The sequence below is a fragment of the Rhinolophus sinicus genome, chromosome 12 (assembly GCF_057876585.1).
Source record: "Rhinolophus sinicus isolate RSI-liver-muscle chromosome 12, RSI-T2T, whole genome shotgun sequence".
NCBI classification, from domain to species: domain Eukaryota; kingdom Metazoa; phylum Chordata; class Mammalia; order Chiroptera; family Rhinolophidae; genus Rhinolophus; species Rhinolophus sinicus.
This window is the reverse complement of record NC_142512.1, coordinates 29,647,933-29,665,464: the sequence shown is the minus strand read 5'-3', so window position 1 is coordinate 29,665,464 and position 17,532 is coordinate 29,647,933. Positions and strand designations below refer to the sequence as shown.

The 17,532-nt window shown below is 47.0% G+C and overlaps 1 protein-coding gene and 1 non-coding gene across 4 annotated transcripts in view; both read right to left on the bottom strand.

Annotated features, from left to right (window-relative positions):
* TEX14 (testis expressed 14, intercellular bridge forming factor) overlaps positions 1-17,532 on the bottom strand; it is a 62,981-nt gene that overhangs the window by 34,627 nt on the left and 10,822 nt on the right. Inside the window, exons 1-11 of one of the 3 annotated variants that reach the window (XM_088802120.1) lie at positions 17,172-17,271; positions 16,244-16,358; positions 13,743-13,908; positions 12,798-12,934; positions 10,487-10,568; positions 9,477-9,607; positions 8,315-8,428; positions 7,130-7,253; positions 5,769-5,947; positions 1,228-1,379; positions 130-320 (exon numbers count right to left, since the gene is read on the bottom strand). In XM_088802120.1, coding sequence (XP_088658246.1) covers positions 130-320; positions 1,228-1,379; positions 5,769-5,947; positions 7,130-7,253; positions 8,315-8,428; positions 9,477-9,607; positions 10,487-10,568; positions 12,798-12,934; positions 13,743-13,908; positions 16,244-16,358; positions 17,172-17,208 — 1,428 coding nt within the window. In that variant the 5' untranslated portion in view covers positions 17,209-17,271. Of the gene's footprint in view, positions 1-129; positions 321-1,227; positions 1,380-5,768; positions 5,948-7,129; positions 7,254-7,630; positions 7,853-8,314; positions 8,429-9,476; positions 9,608-10,486; positions 10,569-12,797; positions 12,935-13,742; positions 13,909-16,243; positions 16,359-17,171; positions 17,272-17,532 lie in introns of those variants that run through there. The other 2 variants (XM_088802119.1, XM_088802121.1) reach the window with 2 other exon arrangements.
* LOC141569107 (small nucleolar RNA U3) lies at positions 16,819-17,032 on the bottom strand. The gene has a single exon (XR_012492504.2). It is a non-coding gene; the product is annotated as a small nucleolar RNA U3 (small nucleolar RNA).

Here is a 17,532-nt window from a genome sequence, read left to right as displayed (position 1 = left end):
GGCTTTTCTCAGCAACACAGGAAGGATGTAACGAAAGGAGAATTTCCAGCTTCTTACAAATTGGTCTCTAACTCCCGACTCCCCTGAGATGAGCAAGCAGAAATAAACTCCTAACAGTTCAGAGCTTACCTTTAGGTCATTCTTCAGAATATACCGGATATCTTGAAGGTTCATAGTTCGGTCTTTCTGCTTGACCTGGATGCTTGACTTAACAATATCATAGTAAGGTTTTGGAAGCCTGTCATCAGCTTCTAAATAATTTCCCAAGACTATGGCTTCTTTAATAACTGAGCCATCTAAGCCATCCCAGGGTATGTTGTCTGTCAAGGAAAAGTCAGAGGAAGGAGTAACACTAAGAAATCAGATGAAACTGGATAACCTTAGTCAATCACTCAACCCCTTTAAACATTTATTTCTCTCTGCAGAAAAACTACCTGGGAGCCCAATCACAAATGAGAAGCCACTTTACCCATTTACTTGGGAAATGCCTGCTGCAGAGACAGGAAAAAGTAGTTACAGAATCATGGACACAGGGGCTTCCCACTGACAGACCTAAGGACCACAGGGAATGTTTCACGGAGTCAGTCAGGCTGGGTTGCCCAATGCATTCCTTTCATGGAAGGTACTGTTTTGCCTGAGACTATACACACTGCTAATGGAGGCTGACTCTCACGTACTACCTCAGTAAATGTGGTATGACTGGGAGCTCATGTGTGCGTGCACATGTGCGTGTCTCTCTCCTGAAGGAGTTCTGCTGTCTTCAGATACGTGGCCACTTCCTTCGCAGTAGAGTCCTGCATGATGGGAAGGGCTTCTACGTCTTAAAGTGACACTGCTTATACACACACTGAACCCTGGGTGTGTTTGATTTCCTAGTTTACTTCTTCTCCACTTATTTATAAGCTCTTAAGGGACACTTCAGAGACAGACCCCTAAGCGTTGTCAGCGATATTCAGTTTTAAAACTCTGCTTAGATTAAACGCATTACCATTGACAAGCTGATAGGTAGGCTTTACTGAATCTTAAAAAACAGGTTAAAAGAGAAAGATTTCTGGGAGATTATCTTATATCTCTCATAAGCACAAAGAAGTTCCCTTGAAGAAATCTCTTTTTTCTATGTCCTGCATTTTCACAAAACTTAGTAACTCTTGGGGTCAGGGGCCAGGGGTAATCCAACCTAAGAATAGGGACTTTGGTCACTGTCAATGTGCTTGCTCTTTGATCTACCTGTTAAAATTTCCTGTATGATCATAGAAAAGCTGTAGATGTCCGACTTCACTGTGGCTGCTTTCTGTAAAATCACTTCCGGGGCGGCCCAGTTATACAGCTGGGTTGGGAGGGGTACTCGAGTCAGGTCCTTGGGTGCACCTCCATCCTGGCTACGGAAGGAAACATAAGGTAGGGCTCGTTCTGATCATGGTACAGTACATTTATGAAACATTTGCCTCTGAAGACTAGCAACCTCTTTGAGTTTCTAGAAATTCAGCTAGACCCTGAGCTAATCCAAGCTGCCTACAACAGCTGCAATTCCTCACCCTTCCTACCCTGCCCACCCTCCCACCTCATGTGGCTGTTCTCTCTTGCTCACTCCACTCACATCACAGGGGCCGTCTTTCTGTTTCTCCAACATGCCAAGCACATTACCACGTCAGGTCTGCACTAGTGGCTTCTTCTGCCGGGCACACTCTGCCCACAGATCCTAGCATGACTGCTGCTTCTTCTAAAAGGGGTACTAGCTTGAAAATCACCTCTTCAGACAGGCCTTCCCTGACCACCTACAGTAGTCCTGTTGTATTGGCTTTAGAGCACTTATTATCTGAATTTCTTGTTCATTTACTTATTGTTTATTATCTGTCTACCTCACTAGAGTCAGGTCGATGAGGGTAAGTAGGCACCTTATCTGTCTTTTATAGCACTGTACCTCTAAACTTACACCAGGGCCTCAATGCTTATTTTTGAATAAGTCTCATTCAAAACACCCTTTCCCCCCACAAACCCATCTGTTTTATCAAAGGCTTCTGGGACTCCTGCAGCTCCTTGCGATTGCTTCTTTTCTGAATTCTGCTCTCTTAGGAATGAGCCCTCTCAGTTCAGCACCTAGAGATTCCCTGATTTATTTGAATAACTCAACTTCCCAACCAGACTCCTTGAGAACCCAGTCAGAGTTCTCTAAATGTACTCCGAGCCAACAAAAGTCCTCAGAGTGGGTCAGCGCTGACTTCTACCTACAGCTGTCATGAGCATCGAATGAGATCGTGTGAGGAAACACTCCTTGAGCCATAAAGCACTATGGAAGTTAGGAATTAACATGAACATATGGTAGGCCTTTGGTAAAGACTTGATGACTGCTGGTTGATAACTAAGAATTAAGTTTTTAAAAAGCAAGGGACCAACAGTTCACTCCATTTCACTCCAAAGGATAGATTACAGAGGATGGGATGGGCTTCTCAGACTTTGAGCAAACTTCCCTAAATAATATTTCTTCCAGCAGAGCTTTCGCTAGATGGGAGTGAGTCCAGGAAGCCATCAAGTTAGAAAGGCTGACACTGACTTTTCACTTGTATTGCTAAATGGTTAGGTGTGTCCTGGTACAGCATGAACAGCGTGGATACGCATCTCAATATTACATTAGCATCACAGGAAAAGCAACAGAGTGTTTTATAGTCAGAGATGTATTCCGAGGACCTAGCATGCTTGGCTCTTCACGTTGCAGGTGATTCTGCAAGGGAAACAGTTACCTACCTGGTCAGGTCTCTCAGGCTTGTCTCGGGCTCTGGCCAGGGACAAGTCACTTGCAACCAAGATTTATATTCTTTCCCTTTTACTTCTACTCACCTTCCTCTCTTATGATCCCTCTTCCTTCCCTGTTACAGCTAGTTGGGTGCGGGAAGGAGGCCTTCTTTTCCGGCTCTCATTGTAGGGCAGTTAGTTTTCTGGGCTTCAGCTTTGACATCATTAAAATTACATTTGGCTGTGGCTACGTGATACCACTTACAAGGTCAATGCCAGCTCTAAAGATTCCATTAAGAAAGCGTTGAAGAATAGGAGAAACTGCTGCATCATTTTTACACCAAGAGATGGAGTGCTACCCTTGACAATGACATTCAGCAAACAGACCCGCCCAAATAGAGTGTGACCAAAAATAAAGGTGGAATTGAAAGCTATTTTGGATTCTTGGATAATCAACTCATGTTATCAGCTGTCAAAGAAGGCTATGCAATCATGGCTGCAACTGCTTGTTGACTGACATTTCTGCCTGAAGTTCCATTTTGGGGGGAGGGCAATAAGCCCAAAGAACTCACACTTTCCTATCCAGTTACCTCCTAGACCCTCACTCAATCACTCTGTGGACCCCAGCTCCTCAGTGCATCTCACATTTCTCCCTTCTATTTTGGTTTCTTGTCCACCACCAGGCCCTGCCCTGGGTGGGGCCTCCTAGAGGTCTTCCCATCCTCCACCTCCAATCCACCCTGCCCCCATAGCTAGGAAACATCCTCTACCACCTGGTTCTAGCCACAGCTAGATAACTTCAAATCATCCCTTCACCTCTCTGGGCCTCAGTTTTCTCATCTATAAAAGGACAGGGTTGGGCTCCAAAGCTGCATTTCACTCTAGGATTCACATTTTCTCCTGGGAGCTCAAGCAGAAGAAACTGTTATACCTCCGTGCCAACAACAGATGGCGCTCTATCACTGGCAAACAGCAAGGATTCTGTCACAGCCTCCCCCAAAATCCTTTGTTGTTACCAACAGCAAACACGTCCAAATCCTTTAGCTTCCACTGTTCCTGAACACACAACCAATGTGGTCAACCGTTTTCTGAACCACTTTCAGTTTTCCCTTCACCTAGACTCAGCCATTCACTTAAATGTTTACTGAATACTTACTAAGCTGCAAGCCCTGAGCTGGGGACTGAGAATGAACAAGCCACGGTCCCTGCCCTCTTAAAGCTTGCCATCTGGTGGGGCCGACTCACTTGACTGCAGGAGGAATGACATGTGCAAAGCACTGTGGGGACAGGGCTTCAGCACAGGCTTCACGGGGTGTGGTGGGAGATTGTCTGAAGTGAGTTTAAAAGGATAAACAGGTGTGAGTGCCAGGTATTCCAGAGGTGGGGAGCAGCACCATGAAATACTGAAAGTGGCTTCAGATGGCCAGGCAGGGAGGAGGAAGTAAAAAGGTTGGCACTGTGGGCGGAGCCCCACCCTGCAATGCTTCCACATCCTGCCAAGTGCCTGGACTTAAGCTTGTAGGCAATGGGGAGCCCCTGAAAGGTTTTAACTGGGATTAAGAATGGACTGGATTTGAGCAGCTCGACTGATGAAAGCTGTCTGGCCTCCACTGGTTCCCATATGGAAAACTCTTCTAGTCACACCCTAATTGCTCCCCTGCCTCTCTCATCCCATCATGGCTCTTTCACATGCAGAAGCGAGAGGGATCTTAACCTGTAAATCATCCATGACACCATCTTGCTCAAAAGAAGAAGAAAAAAAAAAAAACAACAACCCTCCCACAGCATCCCAGTGTTCTCAGGCTAAACTTCAAAGTCTTCACCAAGGCCCATGAGGTCAAGCACAATCTGGCCCCTGCTCTCCTCTTGAGGCAGAGGGACAAGGGGAACCCAAGGTCAGGGAAGTGGGAGTCTTGCCATTTAATTCATTAGAAACACATGCTGAGCACCTGCTGTGTGAAAGCCTGTTCTCGGCTTCTGAGACACAACAACAGGTAAAACAGCTTTTCATGTAGTGAGAGAAGTAAATTACAAGTATGTGAGAAGCAAAGACCTGCTGAGAGACTGGCGGGTAGGAGGGAAGAGGGGAACAAGGTTAAGCAGAGGCAGGCAGGTCTAACTGAGCAAGGGGTCTGCCCACAGCTGAGGCCTCACAACACATCACAGCCAACACTGGGCCAAAGGCTCAGCACTGTGGGTGGCAGCAAGGAAGTGCAGGGGAGATCGTCTGCCTCCCAGAGCCTAGGGGCAGGAAATGGGGGTCAGCCCCCAACTCTTGGAAGGACTTTGACTCCTGCTAAACAGGAAATGCAGCCCTTCCAGGAACCCCTGAATGAGGGCACTGTTTTTGTCACTGCCTCCCTGCTGCCCTGGGCCCCTTGAGGGCAGAGAGCGCCCTTAGCGCCTGCCTGGGCCACGACTGTAAGGCTCACCCATCACCTGCCTCTCCTTCCAGGATGCACAGCTCCGGCCCAGTTCCTGGCCTCCCTTCAGTGAGAAGGGGACTGGGCTCTGGCTCCTGCAAAGCAGCAAGCAGCGCCATACCCACTCATCGCATCCCACCCGCCCTCCGTGTGTCCCTTGGTGCTCTTCTTCACTGAGTAGTAATGCAGAGGACAGGGGGGAAACTGAGGCCAGGGGAATGATGGAGCCACATACAGGAGGAACATGGAACACACTGAGCCTCCTCCTCCAACACACACACTAATTAGGCTGCAATGTGAATGAGAAATAGATCTCAGTTTTCTTAAGCCACTGAAAATTCTGGAGTGGACAGTTAGAGCATTTACACACATTGGCTAATCTGCACTGTTGCTTATTAAATGGTTATTAAAATCAGAATGTCCTGAGCAGAAGTACCTTCCCCAAAGCCCGTCTACCCTTGGCAGACAGAACAAGATATTTGGGAAACTCTTGCCCCACTGATGGGCCGTTCAGCCCAATGAGGAGGAGTCCCGCCTTCATCAGGTCTCTTTCCACATCAAAGAGCCTTTAGTGAGACCCTCTTTGAAAGCCATGATCACCGAGGCTGCACCTACCTTTCCAGCATGTACTCCAGGTTGGTCAGCCTAGCTTCCCCTGCAGAGACGATATGGATGGCGTAGGAGCTGAGGGAGCAGTGGATAAACCCTCGAGAATGCAGGTATCTCAGGGCGTCGGAGACCTGGAGCAGCAGGTGCACGATCACCTCCATGTGCAGCACGGGGAACTGAGACCGCTGCAGGCGAGAGATAAATGGCCAGGAACACAAGGGACTGGGCCCCCGGCACTGTGGAATGCTTTGTAGTTGCCAGTCTTTTCAATTGATTTGAAGGTAGGCTCATCATCAGCTTGAATCACTTCCTTTTCTACCTAGTGTCCCCATTTTACAGATGGGGAACCTAAAGGTCAGTGAGGCTAAGTGACTGGCCTAAGGTCCCACTGACACAGGCCCCCTGGCTCCAAACCTGGGCTCCTTCCCCTCAGTTCAGCTGCTTCATACCAAGAAAAACGAGGAGCAAGTTCTCAAAGCCTGGGAAGTACATTCAGGGTGAGCGTACCATCGCCAACAATGAACCGCCCTGTCCCCAATGCCCTCCAAGCCTGTGCTGCTGGAAGAACCTGGAAGCTTAAAAGACTAATCCAGCCCCTACCCCAGTCAGACGACCTAGAAGGTTCACCCTAAGAGGACAGAAATTCACTCACACCAAAGCACCTGGCTGACTAGTCGTAACAGGTCTCTGCCAGAGAACTGGAATTTCAAGTTAACGCCCTCACCCAAGGGAAGGAAAGGGAAACTAGAAAACGCACAGGAGGTCCTCAGGCAGGAGAGATGGTTGGCCACTTTGGGGAAGGGCCCTTCCTGGAGGGTCTCTTCTCACTCCTGCACAGGGTATTCAGAACAAAGTCATGGACAGAGAAAAAAACTCTTTCAGGATCTCTCTGAAGCCACATCTCAGCCCAAAGCACATTTGCCAGGGAAGATGTACACACACACACACACATGCACGCGCGTGCACACACACACCCTAGGAAATCTGAAAAGTGACAGGGACTGATAAAAGCTTGTGTGTAAGCAAACCTGTCTTTCTACAGTAAAGGCCCTGCAGGGCACAAGTGAAAATACAGGGAAATAAGGCCAGTGGCTGATTACAGTCAGCTAGAAATGTGTCCGTGTGTTTTCTGAGTCTGATGAGCTCTTAGATGTCTGATAAAGAAGCAGGACTCACAATAATAAAATCACACTAGTTCCAACACGCTCAGCATTAAATGGTGCGTTATGTAGCCCCCGCAGGTAAAGGACTAAGATTTATCTCCCGTGCATGCACAAATGGGAACTGTCCTGCCGGGGCAGGGGAAGAGGGCAAGGAAGAAAAGTGGGAGGGCAGCAAGCGAAACATCCCTGGGAACAGCCACTGACCCGTTCGTGGAGAACACCAAACAGGGTGCCAACGGCGATGCGCTCATACACGAGGCGTGTCTTCTCCAGGTCCTGAGACAGGCACACAGCCATCAGCTGCAGCAGGTGAGGGTGTCGCAGCTTGCTGCAAAAGAAAAGAAGCTTCAGAGGAGGAAGAGGGAAGAAGGACATGATTTTAAAAAAAAACTTGGTGCTTTCCTTTCTTCTAGGCCCTTTAAACAAACACATTCTAAATCAGTACCACTTGTACGCAATGTTTCTCTATGAAAACAGGATGGGGGGGGGGGGTCTCTGTTGGTGGAGTCTGTGGCCTCTCACTAGTCAGACCCCGAGGGTTTCGAGTCATCGATGACAATGTCACTCAGAGCTACTGAGCAAGGCGCCTTACATACATCATCTCCATCCTACCAACCACCTACAAGAAATGTACCATTGTACTCATCTTAGAGATGAGGAAACTAAGGTCAGGGAGATGTCAGGAACCTGCCCAAGGTCACACACCCCACTCAGTCTTCTGTCAAAGCCCATGCTGTGCCTATGAGTCCTCATCTCCTTGGTCCCCTTAGGCTGACTTCCCTAAAAGGAAGGGTTTGGCCTCTGACACGCCTGCTCTGCGGCAGGAGTTGAGTAACCTTCTCAGGAAAGAGCTCAAGAGGCCAGGGTCCATTCCAAGGCCTCGGCAGCCCTGCTGTGAACCATGAATCGAGCTCCTGCCTCAGCAAGAGCTAAAGGACTAACCCTGGAGCCACAGCAACCTTAGGTACTGAGACCCATGGGTGTGTCCTCAATAGCAGACATGTGGTTCCTCAGATGTGTGGCTTCATGCATAGCTATGTCTGTGAAGTCAGGACAGCACATGCTGTTCTGATGGGCAGAGGGCTGAAAACAGGGCAGGCCTTGGGGACTGTAGCAGAGCCAGCGGGCCTGGAGGCTGAACCATCAGAGACATGGGTTATGGGGAGTCAATCAGCTGACAGAATTGAGCCCCTCCCCACCACCCCTCAGGCTTTTCATTAATTCTTCTTTTTCTTTCTTGGCAGCCCTTAGAAGTCAAATCAGCCAACAGTCAGGAAATGCTAGGCTGGGGGCAGTGGGGCTGGTCTCCACACCCAGGGAGCACTGCACAGCCCTGAACCTGGGTCTGACAGAGCAAGGATGCAAAATGCCCTTGGGTTTCCTTCTCACCTGCTGTGCTCCTGCTCAGCAATTAACAAGTCAGCCAGCCGCAGCCTGCTGCAGTGCGGGTGGCTGGGGAGATTCAGCTCTTTCACTGTGACCCTGCTTCCGTTCCACACTAGGCTGCAAGGGCGGGAGAGAGTGAGAGCAGAAGGGGATGAGCAGCCAGTTCTCCAGTGAGATGCTCTCCAGCGAGAGACCAGAGTAGTGTTTACACAGAATCTGTAAAGCACCCGAGTCCTCCTTCCTCCTCCTCCCAGGTCCTAAAGCACCTTGGAGAATTTAGGAGATTTAAGGGGGGCAGTGACTCAATCAGGTTTGTATTTTAGGAAGACAATAGTACCAGCAGCATGGAGAATGGTAGGGTGGGGTGGTCCGGAGAAGGGGAGGCCAATCTGAATGAGGGACAGTGATGACTTGGGCAAAAGCCAGAGCAGTGGACAGAGAGGAGGGGACCTGATGACAAATCTGTGGCACGAACAGGAAAACAAGGAGCCGGGGACAGAGTCTTGTGGGTCTGGCAGAGGCCATTTGAGAAGGGTGTTTCTTCTCAGCAGGGAAGTATCCAGGTTCAAGGTTAAGAGACCTTGGCAGAACAACTCCTGTGCCCTGCAGGACACAGGTCTCCCAGGGACTGTTGTCATGGTCAAGTCCTGTCACAGCCACCTCTGCTGCATTTGGTTGGTGAGAGCTGCAGCTGATGCCGGCTCTGGCTTCTACAGGCATCTCACTACCCTCCGGCATGTTATCAGAGGTCACTTATCACTATGCTGCCTCTAACTCGCTAGAAAGCTGAGAGGTTAAAACATGGTCATGAGTAATCTTTCAGAGCAGTTGTTCTCAATGGGGCCGGGGGCGTCCTCTGGCAATATCTGCAGACATTCTGGTTGTTACAATCACAACTGGAGGGGTGTGGCAGAGGACTGCTCCTGGCATCTGTGAGTAGAGGCCAGGGATGTTCCCAAAACTCCTCCAATGCACGCAACAGTCCCCAACAACAAAGGATATATGGCCAAATATGTCAATGGTGCCCATGTTGAGAAACCCTAATTTAGACCTATGTCCTTCAGTGTTTCCTGGTGTTAGGTTAGAAACCCTCCCCATGTAAGGCAATCACACAAAACCCATTCTTCCCATGCGACTAAATCAGAACTCCCAACGGTCAGCTTACTTGGTCATGACCATGTAGGGGCCACTGCAGAAAGAGAAGGTAGGCTCGTCCTCAGCTTGAATCACTTCTTTTTCTCTAATTACTGGAAGGGATCCTAGATAGGCCAGCTGAGTCCCTCCTGTGAGATAAAACTGAAAGCAAAGCACAGCTTCAAATTGTGGGGTGAAAAGAGAAAAAAAATCAAACACCTCCAGAATCTTACCAGCCAGATAAAAATAATGATGGCTGCTATTCACCAACTTACTGAACACCCCTAAGCACTGGACATTATTCTTTAATTCATACTACCTTTAATCTTTCTACAAACCCTGTAAGGTTATAATGTCCTTTCCCTTTTACTAGTGAGGAAACTGAGCCTCATGGAAATAGGTCAGACCCCTGCCTGAAGTGCTGGGCTGGGGCTCAGGGGCCTCTTTGCCCCCTACAGATCCCAGGCCTGGGTGCAGCCAAAGCTCACATTCCTTCTCCCTCCCCACCCCACCCCAGGCTGCCTTGGCACAACCAACAGACTCAAGGCTGGGGGCTGAGCTGTCAGCAAACATCACCCACCCAGTAACATTTCCCAACTGTCTCTTTCTTTGATGGGCAGAATCAAGGATCCAAAGATGCTCTTTTCCCTCAAAACATTTCTCAATTTAAAAATTCAATTCCTTAAAGGCATTCCAACAACACTCAGACCTGTGGGAGGGCAAGGTCAATTACAAATAATGCCCACAGGGTCGGCACAGCTCTCTGCCTGTCTTCAGGGAAGACATGTTTGGGGCCTTCACTGGGAATTAAAGGATCATTTTCTAAACTCCCCAAATCTAGCCCAAGGTCATTCAAGGGATCTCTGTAGGGTTTTTTATTGATAAGGACAGCAACTGTAAGAGGTACCTGTGCTCAAAAGCAGTGAAGAAGCAAAAAAGCCCGTTAGTGGATAAGAAGGGGGATTTGGACAAAGCCATGGGACATGGGCCAGAGCCAGGTGACTCTCCTGCAAACGCTGGCTGTCAGTGGTAACCTCTTACCTTCCCAAAGCCAAAACTGTAGATATTTTGGGCAGCAATGACTCCAGCTTTAAGTGGTCGATTAGGAGAGCCATTAGGGCTTCTAGAAATATTTGAAAAAGGAAAAAAATGAGGATTAACCACCCATATCTACAGAACAATGATGAACCAAGCTTTCAGAATGTGTAGTGGGTTTTGTCTTGACCACCTGACTTGTTATCATGGAACTACAGATGATGTGATTCCCATCTCCGGGTATGCATGCCCTAGTGTAGCCCCTCATAGGTCAGACAGGGTCATCTGTTACCCCAATAGAATACTGCAGAAATGATGGAGTGGTGTGATTTCCAAGGCTAGATCCACCAGGACTTCTGCCCTGATCTCTCTTAGGTCACTTGCGCTGGAGGAAGCCAGCTGCCATGTTGTAAGGACACTCCAGCAGCCCAATGGGGAGGCCCAACGCCCAGCACCATTTTGCTAGCCATCTGAGTCCACCATCTAGGAACTGGGGCCTCCAGCCCCTGTCAAGCCTTCAATGACTGCAGCCCCAGTTGACATCTTGACTGCAACTTCATGAGAGACCCTCAGCCAGTACCACCCAGCTAAGCCATTCCCTGATTCCTGACACACAGAAATTATGTGAGATACAAATGTTTATTGTTGTTTGAAGCCAAGTTTGGGGTGGGGTGATTCATTATGCAGCAACAGATATCGAATACAGATGGTCAAAGTTAGAAACAAATCATAACGCCTATCTTCTCCAATTCTCTCATTTTTCAGATGGGGAAAGTGGAGCGCCAGAAAGGGGAAACCTGCTGGCCTGGGGTCACAGAGCAGCAGCAGGAACTAGGCCTGGCTGTTAGCAGAAACTCAGTCTGCCCAGCTCTGGCAGATGAGGAAGCATGAGAGAGGGGAGGAGTTGGGCCAAGCAGGGGCTTCAAGGCCAGGAGAGGAATTTGGGAGTTTATCCTGATGGCCATTGGGAAAGACCCTAAAAGGGTTTTTAGCAGAGTGGCACAACCCGATTTCTATTTTTAACAGGTCCTTCTGGATTCTGGATTGAAAAATCAAGAGTACGTTGCAGCAGGGATAGGGCAGCTGGTTAGCTCAGTTGGTTAGAGTACGGTGCTTTTAACAACAAGGTTGCCGGGCCTTCAATCCTGGCATGGGCCACTGTGAGCTGCGCCCTCCACAACTAGATTGAAACAACTACTTGACTTGGAACTGATGGGTCCGGGAAAAACACACTTAAAATAAATAAAAGTTTAGGACAGCCAGTTGGCTCCGCGGTTAGAGCGCAGTGCAGTGCTCATAACAACAAAGTTGGCGGTTTGATTCCCACATGGGCCAGTGAGCTGCGCCCTCTACAACTAGATTGAAAAAAAAAAAAAAAAAACAGAAACAGGAAATGGCTTGACCTGGAGCTGTGCTGCACCCCCCACAACAAGATTGAAAACAACGACTTGACATGGAGCTGATAGGTCCTGGAAAAACACACTGTTACCCAATATTCCCCAGTAAAAATTAAATAAAAGTTAAGAGAGAGAGAGTAGCAGCAGGGAGAGCAGCGCAGTCAGGAATAACTGATCTTCACGGGAGTCACTGGTCATCTTGCCTGAGAAGCCAGAGGCACGCGGGTCAGCAGAGGAAAACTAGGACTTGAGTCACACAGGACAGGACAGGGGAACCTGCGAGAGTTTGACAAGTCTAGCCACCTTGATTATAGGAAGAGGTGTCATCAGAGAAAAATCAAAATGAAATGGGTTCTCTACATACAAATCTTAAGGCCTAAAGCCCCAAACATTTGACATAACTCCTAAGCATGGAGAGAAGCCTAGGGCCCACTTCCTGCAGCGGTGATGGGGGGAGGCTGTCTACCCAGCTAGCAGCAAGTCTCACACCAGCATAATGTAGCCTGAGGAACAGTATTTGTGGTCTTTTGTAACTTTAGTTAAAAAGGAACATGCTTTCCATGGTTCAGCGATGTCAAAAAAAAAACCAAAAAAAGCCAGCCACTGCTATGAGAAAGGGTTTTCTGCTGGGTTCCCCAGACCTGAAAAGTTCCTTTTCTGCTAACCAAGGGTGGTTCCCACTGGAGTCCAGAACTCATTTTCCCCAGACATTACTGGAAAGTGCGGCACAGCCGAAGGTGTTCCTCTGGCCATCCTTTTTCAGTGGCCACATATTCTTTGAGTTCACCCCTTTGGGTAAGCTAGATGCTGGAAGGAACCGATGTGGAAGGGACCTAAGTGGCCCATGCTGCAGGGCTCCCACAAGGGAGGCTGGGGTGACGCAGAACATCCCACTCCATTCCACTCGAGGTGGCACTCACCCCTGCATGAAGCCCCCAAACCGAGGCAGGCCGCAGATGAGCCGCTGAGGGGAGTCGATCTTCTTCAGGAGGTCATAGGAGAAGCCCTGGAGGATGGCTTGCATGTGCGAGGCACAGCGCTGCATGAATTCCACCATCTGAAACACCACAGAGTTGCTCGAGGCTGGAGTGGCTAGTGGCCACCCGGCCTTCAACGGAACTGGAGTGGTCTAAGGTAAATAATCTGAGGTTACACCCGACAGGGTAATCTCAAGCAAGGGAGGGGCTCAAGTAATTTTCTAAAGATATGGAATGTTTTCAGAGAGGTGAATTGGCAATAATTTTCTCTAATTCCCTCCTCCAATAGATGCGGAAACTGAGGCAAGAAGAGTGAAATTACCTGTCCAAGGCCCAACAGCTAATGAGCAGAACCAGTGGGAGGGAAGTGGGGGAGAGGACTCTGCCCGCCTCTCCTTCCCCTCCACGTGCCCAGCGCTGTGCATGCCCTTTGTGCTTTACATTTATGTTATTTAATCCTCATTAAAACATGTCACACCTACCAGTGTGTGGCCTCAGGCAAGTTACTTCATGTCAATGAGCCTCAGTTTCCTCCATCTGTAAAATGGGGACAATAGTACCTACATGGGAGAGTTGTTGTGAAGATAAAATGAGATAATATTTAACTAATTCAATTGCACCATCTGATGTGTGGTAAGTGCTAGTTAAGGGTCAGACAAAATTACAGTTGTTCTCCCTCCCCACTGAATGAATGACCAAAAAGCTTCCCTGGACTTGCCTGACGTTCTATAACTAACTTGCTTCAACCCAGGTCTGTGTGTTCAGGGCCAATAGCAAAGCTGCTGCAAGCCCTGTACTGTCCCCAGGACCGGCCTCTGGCCCCTGGGCTCCTGACTCCCAGCCCAGTGTTCTGCCTTGGGTGTGGTTGCAGAGTGGGCCCACCCTTACCGCAGTACTGCGCTCCTTCCCAGCTGCCAGGGCCCAGGTCTGCGGGTTTTGACCCTTCTCATCATGGAGTCGAAGGTCACCCCCTGCATCCAGCAGTTTGCTGAGGATCCACTGATTGCCTGAAAATGCTGCTGCGTGGACAGGGGTGCTCCCATCAAAGCAGCGGCTGGAGGGGGATACAAGGAGTGTCCATGGCAACTCTCCTCCCTTCCACTGAGCAGGGGTGGAATTCAATGGTTACTCAGGGCTCCCTTTCTATAGAGGCAGACATTGGTGATGAGGATTATACATACCATTTGTGAGGCCCCTGGTGTGTGCTGACAGGAGCTTTACACACATCCCCCTTTTCCATCCTGACTTCCACCATTCGAAGCGGTATTATAATATTTCCCTCCCAATGTACAGATAAGGAAACAAAAGGGCAAAGTTGAGGTTCACACCCAGATAAGGATCTAGTTCCAAATCAGTGTTCTTTCCCCCACTACCCCGATACTGGCTACCCTCAAACAACTCCTTCATGTCTGTAGCGTCCTGAGATCAGGCTGGTGAAGCACAGCCTACCTAGAGACCATCTCTCTCATGTGAGAATGTCACTCTCTCCCAACTCCTACAGTACACAAACCTTGGCATCAGCAATCTGGCCAAGGATATACAACTCAGAAAAATTTAACCAAAGCCAATAAACTATCTGAGGCATGAAGGGTCAGCCTTTGTAGTGTACAAGATACAGAGAGATGCGATCTGTAGCCGTGATTTGCTACCCTGGTTGCATATCAGAATCACTTGGAGAGTTTCTCTCTTTAACTCAAAAAGAAACATAAATGGGGAAGGAAAAGAAGAAATCAAATGAAAAAGGAGGAGAAAGAAGAAAGAAAAAAGTCTCCCAACTTCAGACCCCCAGTTCTCCTGTCCAGAAGCAACTACCGTTACAATTTTTTGTGTCCTTCCAGAAATTTCCTATGCATATAAAATACTATAAGAACGTGTTATACAAAGTGTTCTGTACCTAAATTTTTCCATTTAACAATATATCTTGGAGAAATTTCCATATGAAAACATAAAGCCACCTCAACTCTTTTTAACAGCTATACAGTATTCCAATGTATAGATGCACCATTACTTAGTAAACAAGCCCTTGGAATATGTCAAAAATACAAATTCTCAAGATTACACACCAGACTGAATCGGAATCTGCAAGCAAGAGGCCCAGGAATGTGTACTTTTTACGTTTCCCAGATGACACCAACGAGGCTGACCTGTACCCACACATCTGGGAACCACTGGGATATCTCACTATGAGCTATCTGGGTCCTAATGAGCAGTCCAGCACACTGCACTGTGGGAACCATAATATCCTCTTTGTTGTAACAACAAATTTGTGTAATGTTTTAGTCTTCCCATAAACAGTAAGGAGGCTGGGTGGGGAGAGAGAAAACATCATTTTTAATTTCTCATGAATGCTAAGGAAGAAAGGAAAAGTGTTTTTTATACCCAACTAAACCTGTCACTTAAACTCTCTGAGCATCAGTTCCTAATCTGGAATCTTAAAGGTCTGAATGATTTGATCTTTGAAGAACAGAGCCGTAAGCCTCCACAAAACAGATGTAAAAGCAGATGACTGGAAAACACTGCATTTTTGCTGAGGAACTGCAGAAGGTCCCGATATGGCCTCCCTCCCTACAAAGCTGTTATCTGCAAAGATCAGGGGAGTTAGCCTTTTTATTTCTGAGCTTTGAAATTAAACATTAATACAGTAGACAGTAGAGTACATGTGAGTCTAGAAAAATTCTGGATGCAAAACAAAAGGCTCACTGTGTTATCTCTGGGTTACAGAATTCTCATACTGATTGTTTTCTTTTTGCTTTTCCGAACTTCCAAGTTTTTCCCACTAAGCAAGCAATCTTATAAAAACCCGTTTCTGGTTCTGTCCAATGTGAACTGTAAAAATACCTTCTGTTTCCTCCTGCACTCTCAAGGAGGTGGTGGTTGTAAAGATCTAGCAAGCTAGTGCCTGGGAAGGCCCTGGGAAAAGCAGAAGTGCTACACAAGAGAAGAAATGTTCACTGGTGAAATTGATTCTTTACATTGTGTTGCTGTTCCATATTAAAATTTGAACCATTAAACACAGGTTCTTTTAAACCACAACTATAAGAGCCAGGCAAAAATCATCCTGATGAAGTGATGCCAAGTATCACTGGTGAAGAACTTGGTTGTGGGGTATAGAACTGCTTAAGTGAATCATACAAATTATAAAGTGGGGTGGAAATAAGCAAACCATGTTGTTAATGACTAGCTAATTAATGACTAATAAGTTTCACTTATTTCACTGGGCCTAGTAAAACCTTTTTATTAGCAGTTAAAGGTATGTTTCAACATACATATATAACAGTATTTCATTGATATAAATTAGTAAAATCTTTCAATAGTTTCTAAATGCCCCAACTAGTTTTAAGAGCATATACTAGCACTTATTTTCTAGATAGTGATGTTATTGTACTTACTGATTTGGATCTGATCCATAATCCACCAGAGTATCAACTAATTTTGTAAGGCCTAATAATGATGCAACAAAAAGTGCTGTCTGGCCCAGGGAATTAACTGCATCAACACGAATTCCTGCAAAGGAATCAACGCAAATAACAGAATCAATGCAAATAATAGGACATTTCCTGAGATAAAACCAGGGAAATTCACATTTGGGGAAAAATTAAAATTCATTTATACAGTACTTTCATACTTTATTACTACAAAAATTTTTTTTTAAAAAAAGTGAAAAAACTAAGCACACAAACCACGGTCCAGTACTCTAAAACAATGGCTTAAAATTGTTCTTAACTTTCAGGGAACAGGAGGAACAGAGCGTGGCTATCAATGATACCGGAAATGTCAGTGCAAGGATATTAGAAAAAAAATTACCGGGAAACAAACGGCCCCACCTTCTCACCACACTAAAATATAAAAATTAACTCAAGAAAAAAAATTAGAAGCAACACAAGTACCAAATCTAAAGCCAAACGAAACGTGATTCTTAAAACACGTCACCAATCTATTTTTAGAAACCCAAGTTTAAACAGAAACCACTCAGCCTGCGTTCTCTCCCTCTCACTCTTCCAAAGGAAGAGAAGAACGATCATCAATGGCTAATGACAGTTGCAAAAACAACACCAAGAGCCGGCTTCACGCTCAGGAGAGAACACTGCAACTCCTCCTCGTGGTTTCGGGTGCTCTACACGATCAGAGAAACTTCTCTAGTAACGAACTATAGAAATGATCCCTGAAAGTATAGTCTTAACCACTCAGTCCATAGCTTTCCGAGGTGGACGAAAACTACACATATTTTAGTGATGGTGAGTTTTTCTAACGGCACTACTTTATCTAAATGTACACTGGCATGTGTTTTCTGAAGAACCTTTCATTCCCAAAGCTTACCAAAGCGTTCTGAATACTCTCGTGTTTTCAAAGACATTTCAAGCTGTCAGTTTAATTAACATACGGTTGCTAAACAGCCAATCACACGCCACTTACTCCCGCCCCGCTTCTTGCTGCACTTCCGCAGCGTCAGGTTTACGTGAAACGCTGACGACTACACAGCGCATGAGCGCGTTACGACACGTCTCAGTTTAGACCCATGCCTGAAAGCGGAGGCCTTTCACAGGAAAAACGTGGAGGATGAAAGTGAGGACCCAAAGCCTGGATTTTTTTTTCAAATCAATGAATGCTTATGTACATAAAAATTGTGTTTCAACAACCAGAACATCTGTTATAGAAAAAAGAAAAAAAAAAAAAAGAT